Below are 10,704 nucleotides of genomic sequence, written 5' to 3' on the forward strand. Positions count from 1 at the left end.
TAGTCTCGCATTCAGTATTGTACTTAACTCCCCAACTACTCTTTATTAATTCAATTAAGTAAGCCCAGTATGACTCCCTTCTGGAGTTTAATACCCCTATAATACGCAATTCATACGCACTTGACTAAAGGACTGTGCTATACACCACAGCAGAGGTAGCTAGTTAGATGGTTTTGCACACCAGTGCGAGCAGAACAACACAGAACAACATGACAGGAGTTTTGTGCAGTACGATCGCCCATGGACAATTATTTTCCATTGGATCACAAACCATACGTCTGTCAATGAACGTCCAGGAAATCATGATTCACAGGACAAAATGACATCATTTTAGTCAAGTGAAATATAAGTAACTGTGAAATATAGAAATATAACTTATGATACATCAAATTTTGTTTCTAAGATATAACTCTATAGCTACTACTTCACTACTGAGTTAATGTACAAAAACGTTGTGCTGAAATTGCACATAATGAATGGCTGTAGAGGGAGATTCTCGCGTTTCAAAATAAAATTCAGCGAAAGTTAAAAACAACAGATGGCTTGGAGGAAACATGCACTGTACTTAGAATCATTCGAGAACTCGACAAGTCAAACGGAAGTGGGTTAAGTGGATCGAGTTTCTCATCTCCTCAACATCGTGAGTGACTTGTGCTGCTACATTTCTAGCAACGGTCATTAGTGTATAGTACTGCGTACCAGAAGACGAGGTTTCAAACGACCGGGGGAATATTTGCACAGAGTTTCCAAACCTTCCCGTCGTTCACAGCTTCAGCTTCGCGGGTCTACTTTCACATCTTCACCGACGTAAAGAGGAAACATGGAACGACGAGGAATAACTAATTATTCCACACCGACACTATATCCATTCTGGTAAATTGCACATATCAAAAGATTTCATACACATGTCAGGTTTCAGCCACACCATTGGGTTCCTGGACGTTTCAAAGTAGAATCCAGCAAAAGTTTGAGACGAAAACGGCTAGGAGTAGAAAGAGTAGTTATAGTACTTAATCTACATGCACTGCATTTGGAATAATCCGAGAACCAGGAAATCATGCAAAGGAAAGTGGATTATGTCCTATGGTCCCCTCATTACTTCAGGATTGTAGATGCTTTGCGTGGCTGAGATTCTCGCTGGAAGGTAACGGTCTCTAAGACAGCCAAAGGAAACTGTGACAGAACGCACCAGGTGTCGTCACGAACTATGGTAACGTGGTGTATGTTATTCTTGACATCTGAAATATTTGATGGCTGCATTTTAGTGGCTGATTGAATGCCAGAGTGACGCATCATTATCTTTTGTTGAGGATAGCAAGAGAAGACTTTCTGATTCCCCTTTCATGGCTGGAACGCGAGGAGCAACTGAATACAATTTATGAATTGAAGTATGACTTTCATATGGGTTATCTCGTTTTCTGTATTAGAGAAACAGAATTCAGTAACTGTTATTGGTCATGTGCATTCTGGTGATTCTAGTCTCAAATTTTCATTGAAATAAAAGTATATAAATTCAGTCATTTGGAAAAAAGACATCTAAACAACGTCAGTTGCTTTAACGAATGGGTGCAAAATGGAACATGGAAGTTAACAGCTAGATTTTGATTTACATCTTCCTGCACACAGAGCATTCATGGGACACTTTTAACAATCACATACTTATTATCCTGCGTTTTGTTTGAACTAAAATAAAGTTTTGTCATTTTCTTCCTGATAGAAATGTAGACTTTGATGCTTTGACGATGCTTTGATGCTTTATTAGTCCATTAGCTGAGATACAAGAATGTACACAGCTAATCTTCCTGGACTTATTACATGTCTCGATATGGTTGAAAGCTGTGAATTAAGGCAAGCCATCCACTTTCAATTTTTCCCTCTCGACCGACAGACATGTTTATGTCATGATCAATTGCCTGAAGTCAATTTCTGATAGCGTTTCACCAAGAGTAGAATGGCCCAGATTCGTTATTGTTGGTCCTCACAGAATCTCATGTTATGAAGTTGATGTAGACATATGCCTATCCTTTTTTCCTTCTCAATCACGCAACCGAAAGATATATGGATTGCCTACAGTTATTTTCCTATATCGTTTCATCGAAATAGAACTCGTTTTTGTTGGTTTCTAACAGAAACTCAGGTGATGTAGTTGAGCATTTTGTCCCAGACATGTTTGTACCCCCGGCGGATGTTTTTGTTCATGACGCCGTACACTACCGGATTCAGCGCGCCGTTCAGCGTGGCCAGCAGCTGGCCGACGGCGAAGGCTTCGGACGAAACCTTGCTGGAGAAAATGACCATGATGGTCATGGGCATGCAGCAGAGCGTGTAAACAGCGAACAGTGTCATCATCATCCGGGTGATCTGCCGTTCTGCAGCGCTTGCGCAGCGGTTTTGAGGACTACGCATACGGTCTGGGACAGCCTGCCGTTGCCGCTCATTTGTACCGGCCTGGTCTGATTCTATCGTGACAGTTAGGGCGACACCTTTGGGTTCATCTGGCCCACTGTGACCTTCTTCCTGTTCCTCATCACTTGGCAATGCAGTACTGCCCTGACTGATATCTTGTTGTTCCGCAAAACTGCCTGATGCTGTAGCAACCAGGATCATGGTACCTTTGGGTTTACATGGGTCAATATGATCAATGCTCCTTTGTCCCTCCCCACCTGACTTCTCGTCCCCCTCCAACTCTACTCTATCCAGATTTCGTACGGGCTTTGCCATGATCACCCTGGCGCTTGCAGTGCCCGAGGGTGGGTCACCCCGCGAGGACTGCACTGCCAAATGGGTCGAAGGGCCCGGTACGATAGGTCGGACACGTACCTCACTCTTCCTCACATGGTTTTGGATGAGGATGTACATGACAAGGGCCGCAATGTACGAGAGGATGAAGTTCAAAACGACCGGGGGAATCTTTGCCCAGAGTTTGTCAGACCTCCCCATCGCGCACCGCTTCAGCTTCGGGTCTACTCTCACATCTTCACCGACGTAAAGAGGTAAGAATGAAACGATGGGGACCAACCATGTGAGCAAGAGCATGATAACGAGGACACGCGTGGACTTCAAACGCATGCTGGTAGTACAGATCTTAAAGTACCTGTGAAGAGCAATGCACAACATATGGCTAACGGATACCCCCCACAGCACCGGACTGGTGTAGCCGATCAGCCAGCACAGCGCCCCTGGCGGTTCCCATTGGGGGTGCAGGATCTGCTGGATCCAGAATGGGGAACATAAGATGGCGAGGAGGACATCCGCACAGCTGAGGCTGGCCAGAGGAACGTTGACCAGTTTCCTGAGGACCGGGCGTGTCCAGATGGCGAGGAGGGTGAGAAGGCCGCCAACAATAGTCACCACGATGATGACTGTAGGTCAAAATGGGTGCCGTTTTTTACATGAGTGATGTTAAAGTTAGATATCTTAGAGGTTACGTACTTAGCACAGACGAAGACGTTATGGCATTCTATTCCAGCGCAAAATAATAAAATTTTCTTCGACTCATATAACCTGGTATCCAGTCTACTTGTGGCACGGTCTACCGTAGTTAGTGCAGGCTCTCTACGGGGCCAGAGTTGGTCTCCGACGCCGGAATAATGATTCACACCCGGTAGGATTTTCACGCGGTTAGACTTTGCCCAGTGGGGGTTAATTGCCGGCCAGCAAGTAGACTGGTGAAATGCAAATGGTGCTTTCCTGCTGGCCGGATAATTATCCCACTGGGCTATTAAAGTCTAACCGCGTGAAAATCCTACCGGGTGTGGCCGATTATCCCGGCGGCTGAGACCTACGCGGCTAGGCCGAGCCAGCAGTAGACTGGATTCCAGGTTACTACTCATATGGCATACTATACTTGTCTGCCTTACAGGTTCGTTTATTCATTTATCTGATAGAGAGAAATGAAAAGATAGAAAATGAAGTACGGAGACACCACAAGACAACGACGGGCAAGAACGTTACTAACGTACGTCCGTTGATGAGAACGAGAATGTACTCCCCGGCAGTCGCCATGGCAACGACCGGTTGTTAGGGACCCTCCACCATTCTGACGTCAGCAAAGTGCGTGTTACCATGCATGACGTCACACAACAACAAGGTTGCTGCAGGGGAGCCTGTAAATAAGACACAAATTTGCTGTGAAAAAATATCATATATTTATCACGATCAATACTACATTACCTTTATGTCAACCACCCTACATAATCTACTCTGCAAAAAGGCAGCAGGGTTCGTTCGTAAATGTGTTATCTGTTAATCAATGAGGATTGATTAAAGTTGTGTACGGCTAACAAAAATGTAAGGAAGCTTACTGTTCCGGGGGTTATGTGATCTACAAGTACATAGAGAATGTTGAACCGTGACATGAAGGTCCGCCGTATTTTTAAAATCAATGCAAGACCTTTCTGTAGTACCAATTCAGTGTCAGCGGTGTCAGTTATATTCAAGTACCACACTGCACGACAGAAGGATTTACTGGTGGTGGTAAATATCAGGTAAGTTTGTGAACGGTTTCCTGTGGCATTTCATGCTTTAGGCAACCTCTGTCGGACTTACCGGGGATTTACCGCTATTATCTATGCAAATGTTACTAGACGTATCGAGTACTCTTCACCTCGAGCATCTGTCGTCCTTGCCATTTGGAAATCCCACTTCCCGTGCAGTACGAGTGGCCTTGGCGCATCATCATCAAATGTTATTTGCGCAAAACCAGCACCAATTATCTGCCAATTATTCTGCAGTCCTTTAGCTATCTTCCTCAGGGCAATACTCAGTGGTTCTACTCCCACCTGGACTTACGTTAATAAATCTGAAGGGGAAAACGGTTGTCGCGACTGCTACACTTTAGTTAGTTGTAAATATCATAACCTTTTCGACAAGTTTCGACAGTCTGGTCGTAGGAAATTTGAGTACAGGGGTGCATTTTCATGGAACGAGTTGCCGCCCACGGTTAAAGTGGCCAGTTCTGCTTTGTCCTCAAGAAACTGCTAAGAAACGGTAATCACTGCTGACCCCTGACCTCCTGACCCGGCACTAACTTTGATTAATGAGTTACGATTTTGATTCATGTTTTATGTTTATATTGTTTCTTTTGTTCATTGTTTAGTTTATCTTATTTCTTTGTTATGCTATTTTGTGTATGTTGTTTGTACAGGGCACGCATGGAAAGCAGTGCGCAAAGTATTGAGTGTGTCTACCCTGTATAAAGAAAATAGAAATGAATAAATAAATAGATAAAAGTTGACCTATTATGTTAAGACCCATTCACATGTCTCAGTCCGCTCTTTATTGCAACATTTACTGTTAAGACACGGTGACGACACACTCGTGCCGCCACCAACAGAAGTACATAAGCGCAAGAGTAAAAAAAAGCATGTTTACAAATATGAATTTAAAGTTAGCATGAGATGAGATTTCAAGTCCCCTAAAATAAAATGCAATTAGGTCAATCGTTATAAAGGCGTTTGGAATCTGTCAAATAGGTTTGGACACACAGTAATATTTGAGACACAGTCCGTTCGTTGTTGCCAACACAGTGTTCAGCGGTTGAAATCTCAGAAGCCTTTTTTCTTTGATACACTCGCATAATCACTCAAAAGGGCGAACAAAAAGGCTCCCGCACATTACATATACCTGCTGGGCATTTACCCCTACCTTTGTGTCAAATGAAAGTTTAGGATATCTGGCCCCGAGGAAGATAACAGAAGAGCTACAGAAACAGTCATTAGCAGGTAATGAGTATCGGTTGGGCATAAAGAACTTTGCCATTTAAATGCTATTAGCCATTTTGAAGTAAAAGGTATCTACTTCCATTCCAAATTTAACAAAAGGATGATGTTACCAATTCCATCTTTTGATGTTACCTAAACCATCTTCGATTACGGGTGTCTTATATACAAGGAATACAGCATTTGTGTAGAAGAAATTATGAAAAAGTCAAGAAGGACAACAAATCGAGAATTTTAGAATAAAAGGCAAAACAAATTTTTACATGCATTTATTTACTCAAGTGGCTGGTGATATTTGGGCAACAACTGTTGTTTGGATTTGGAGTTTGAATATCAACGCATGGTCCAACCAGGTGTTTGGTAACATCAGGGGCAGGGTTGTAGCCAGCCTGAAATCATTTTCAGTCCCCTTGATTTCGAATGGGACTCCTATCGAGCACCGAAGGCATGGCGCGCGTTATTTCTAGGGGGTCTGGGTCCCAGAAAATTTGTAAATCAAGGCCCTCGGAAACACTATTTCCTGCATTTTGAGGTGCAAATTTTGCTTGTAGACTAAGCTGTTCAATGGCATCTGTTTTGGTGAAGAAGAACACATGGGTTTCAGTTTTTTTATATCGTTACATATCAATTTTGTCCGTCCCATTGCATTGCATTGTTTGGTGATTTTAATCTCCCTGACATTAACTGGAACCCCGAGGTAGCCACACTTAACCCCTCACCCCAATATGGAAAAACACTAAATGAGAAATTCCTAGAGATAACAGAGGAAACCCACTTAACCCAAATGGTCCATTCCCCTACAAGGGGTAGAAATATTCTTGACCTTGCACTGCTGTCTAACCCGGACTTAATGGAAGAGGTTAGTGTCATACCGGGCATCAGTGATCATGATGCGGTATCAGTTAAGCTGAAAACACACATAAAACCCAACAAAAAGAAACCACGCACTGTCAACTTATTCAATAAAGCAGATAAAGAATCTTTGGCCCAAGGAATGAAAGAGCTAGGCAAACAATTTACTAATAGAGACCCCTCCAGCCACACTGTAGAAGAAAATTGGCAGTATTTCTCAAACGGCCTAAAACAACTTATGCTCAAACATGTCCCACAAAAGAAACTCTCAGGTAGGCAGAGCTGTCCATGGGTTACCCCCCAGCTCAAGAAAGCAATAAGGAAGAAGAAAAGATTATATAGGAAAGCTAAGAACACGATGCAGGAATGCGCCTGGGACAAATTCAAAGCACAGCGTAGAGTAGTTAAAAAGAACATCAGGAAGGCACATAATGAATACTTAGAAGAAATCATGAGTGAGGCCCTAGACAATCCAAAGAAGTTTTGGAACTACGTGAAAAGCAGAAAACAAACGGCCACGGGTATTGCAGCCTTAAATGACAAAGATAGACTAGTATCAGATGGGAAGGGAAAGGCAGAAGTCCTTAACAGCCAGTATAAGTCTGTTTTCACAGAGGAAAATTTAACTAACATTCCCGACCTAGGCCCAAGCCCCTACCCAGATATGCCACAGATAACAGTTACAGTGGAGGGAGTCCAGAAACTACTGGAAGGTATAAACCCAAGTAAGGCATCAGGACCCGATCACATCCCCTGCAGATTACTGAAAGACTATGCCCCAGAAATTAGTCCGATTTTATGTTTCATCTTTAACCAGTCACTGGAGGAGGGACAGGTACCCGAGGATTGGCGGAGCGCGTATGTTCACCCTATTTTTAAGAAGGGGGACAGGAGTGACCCAGCCAACTATAGACCTGTGTCCCTCACCAGTGTCTGTTGCAAATTACTTGAGCACATTCAATACTCAGCTACAATGAAGCATCTTGACAACCATAATATTCTACTTCCTACGCAGCATGGCTTTCGAGCAAAACACTCGTGTGAGTCGCAGTTAATCTGTACGCTCCAAGACCTAACCTCATGGTATGATAAAGGATGGCAGGTTGATCTAGCGATATTAGATTTCTCGAAAGCATTCGATAGCGTTCCACACTTCCGTCTACTTAAGAAATTAGAATACTATGGTATAAGGGGCAAGAACTTCATATGGATGAAAAACTGGCTTCTTAACAGACAACAGCAAGTGGTTGTGGATGGGGAGAGATCGACCAGTGCCAAGGTCAAGTCAGGGGTGCCGCAGGGGACAGTACTTGGCCCCCTTCTATTCTTATTATACATCAATGACATCGATAAAAATATCTCCTCCCAACTCCGACTTTTTGCTGACGATTGTCTAATCTACCATCCCATACAAACAGAACAGGACCAGCTAGACCTACAAAAAGACCTAGACACACTTACTGAATGGTCCAACACATGGCAACTCAAGTTCAATGTGAAAAAGTGCTGTATTATCCATGTTCACAAATCCAAACGCTCACCACAATTCATGTACACAATGTCTGCAGAACCGCTTGAGGTCAGCGCCCACCACCCCTACCTGGGGATCATCTTATCACAGGACCTCAAGTGGTCAACACACATCAACTCTGTCACAGCCAAGGCCAACAGTACACTGGGATTCCTACGAAGAAACATAAGGGGGGCTACCAAAGAGGTAAGGGCCAAAGCTTACACATCCTTAGTTAGACCCAAACTTGAGTACGCATCCACCATATGGGACCCACAGAAGCGTCAATATGCCAATTCAAATGTACTTATAGATAAAATAGAATCTGTACAAAAACGAGCTGCCAGGTTTGTCTTTAACGACTACAGGAACACCACCAGCGTGTCATACCTGCAGAACAAACTGGGCTGGCCGACCCTGCAAGAAAGGAGGAGTCAGGCTCGCCTGGTGTTGTTCTATAAGGCCTTTCACGGACTGGTATCCATACCCTTACACCATTACATCTCTAGGAATACAAACCCCACCAGAGGACACCCACTACGCTTTAACACGCTCTCCTGCAGGACCGAAATTTACAGAAACAGCTACCTCCCAACAACAGTAAGTGCCTGGAATAAGTTACCATCACATATTGTTTCGGCTCCAACACTTGCTAGTTTTAAGTTGGGGTTGGTCCAACAAATGGGCCACCCCAACTCCCAGATGTAAATCGGGATTTCCTGCGGCCATGTACATAGTCACACACGTCTTTTTTTGTTTTTGGTTTCTGCACGTTGCACTTTATTTTTCCTCACGCCACCGGCCGCACGGACCTGCACCTCACCTGGATGTGATGCTCTAATTAAGGGCTTTGTCCAGTACCCTATTGAGATTGAGTCCCAGGGGACGGAATGGGGAAAACTTTTTTCAGTCCCCAGATGCAAAATTCCTTCAAAGGACTGAAGGACAGGTGCTGGCTACAACCCTGATCAGGGGCTACCTGCCCACAAACCTGAAAATTTGCCACCAACTGCCGGGTTATTGACCTGATAAACGAATGACCTAAAATCTTAGTTATATTCCATTGGTCTATAGCTGGATAGCGCAGCTGGTAAGGTGAGTAAAAAATACACACGCTATGGTTAAGATTGCTTTATGAATTCCCCACCCCTTGTACTATAAAGCAGCTCGAACTTGTTGGAAAACGGCCATCGAGGTTGAATAAAGGCTTTGACTTTATTTATTTGTTTCACACTTAAAAAACACAAAATAAATACATGGCAAAAAATTATGAAAAGAACATAAAGGGAAGCCCAAAGCTTCTGCTTATGAGAAGGCCTACCTTAACTTTACATATTACAATTTAGATGTCATTGAACAAACAGAAATAACGGAACCAATGTAATATAATGAAAACACATTACTCTAAATAATTAACCATAACTTAGATAATATTGGATGGATTTAAGTTACGAATTGAAAGTTACCAGTAATCGATTCATAATTTTCTTCACATGAAAATATTGCGGAATCAGAATACGTGTGTGCATTTTTTTTTCAAGATGAGGATTTGTAACCAAGTATCAGGTCATTCACGAGATTTTTGCCCTGGAATACGATATTGGATGTTCAAGTTATGAACACACAATCATGGCATAACTGTTTACACGGAAAGTGTAGAAGCTGACGAAAAGATGATATTACAGATTAAGAGTTACCCACCTGTAAGAATGTTGGAATCCTTCGCTTCAAAGCCGTGACAGAGAGAAATTGTCAGTAACACCTGAGCGAGATTGTTGTTTCTGCAGAATCGCTCCCCGGGCACAGTGGGCGATCTCGTAGGCACCCGGATGTTAAAGACCGGTGGATGCGTGTTTGAAAATTACGGGGGCAGCACCAAACAAGGAGCTTGATTTGATCCTTGAGGGAACACAAGCCATCTTAACTAACGTGACCTGATGCCAAAGACATGCGTGTTTGTCAATTTGTAAATTACGGTGGAATTTGATTGGATCCTTGTGTCAACACAAGCCATCGTAACGAACATGCCCGGATATCAAAGACATGCGTGTTTGACAAATACGAAGGCATTTGAAGTACCAAAACAAGGAGCTTAGTTTGATACTTGAGCAAAACACAAGACATCTTAAGTAACGTATTCAAAACAACAAGAAGTTAACGTTATGACGGTCAGTCGCCCATCTGGAAACTGTTGCTGAAAATTAATTTCGGTTTATTGTATAAATAGAAGACATTTAATCTGATATTGTGATGGAGGACTCATCCTCAATCATTTTAACCCGGTTTCTATCGTCTTCCCAAGACATGTCACATAACAAATACATGTATCATCACAATCTGTTGTGAGAAGTGGGTAGAAACAAATCTTATTAAGGGGTTGAGGTCGGCAACATACAGGACATCGCTCTAGCAATCGATGTTCCTAATCTCTGAAATAATTTGGTGCAAAATTCTGGCCACCTAAGACTCTGGTCGACTATACACAAAAAACAAACAAACAAACAAGCATGTATTTTCAATAGAAGTCTTAAGCCCATGCGCTTTTAGTTGATTCTAAAAAACAGCTAACGTTAAAAGTTATATTTCCCAGCCACTAACGTTTATGTTGTAATAGATCGGTTA

General features: G+C 42.9%; 1 protein-coding gene across 1 annotated transcript; it reads right to left on the bottom strand.

The window, feature by feature from the left end:
* Nucleotides 1-2,133: 2,133 nt before the first annotated feature.
* LOC118421992 (G-protein coupled receptor 84-like) lies at nucleotides 2,134-4,005 on the bottom strand. The gene is made up of 2 exons (XM_035829498.1): nucleotides 3,963-4,005; nucleotides 2,134-3,362 (listed from the first exon to the last, which is right to left on the bottom strand). Exons 1-2 carry the CDS (start codon nucleotides 4,003-4,005, stop codon nucleotides 2,134-2,136), a joined length of 1,272 nt encoding a protein of 423 aa, XP_035685391.1.
* Between the last annotated feature and the right edge of the window lie 6,699 nt (nucleotides 4,006-10,704).

The sequence above is a fragment of the Branchiostoma floridae genome, chromosome 1, assembly GCF_000003815.2.
Source record: "Branchiostoma floridae strain S238N-H82 chromosome 1, Bfl_VNyyK, whole genome shotgun sequence".
NCBI classification, from domain to species: domain Eukaryota; kingdom Metazoa; phylum Chordata; class Leptocardii; order Amphioxiformes; family Branchiostomatidae; genus Branchiostoma; species Branchiostoma floridae.

What these genes read in the sequence shown, in the direction of transcription:
- LOC118421992 (XM_035829498.1), bottom strand. Translation starts at nt 4,005, where the DNA reads ATGGCGACTGCCGGGGAGTACATTCTCGTTCTCATCAACGGAC. An exon ending in TCTCGTTCTCATCAACGGAC is followed by an intron (nt 3,363 to 3,962) that starts GTACGTTAGTAA and finishes TTTGACCTACAG; the next exon opens with TCATCATCGTGGTGACTATT.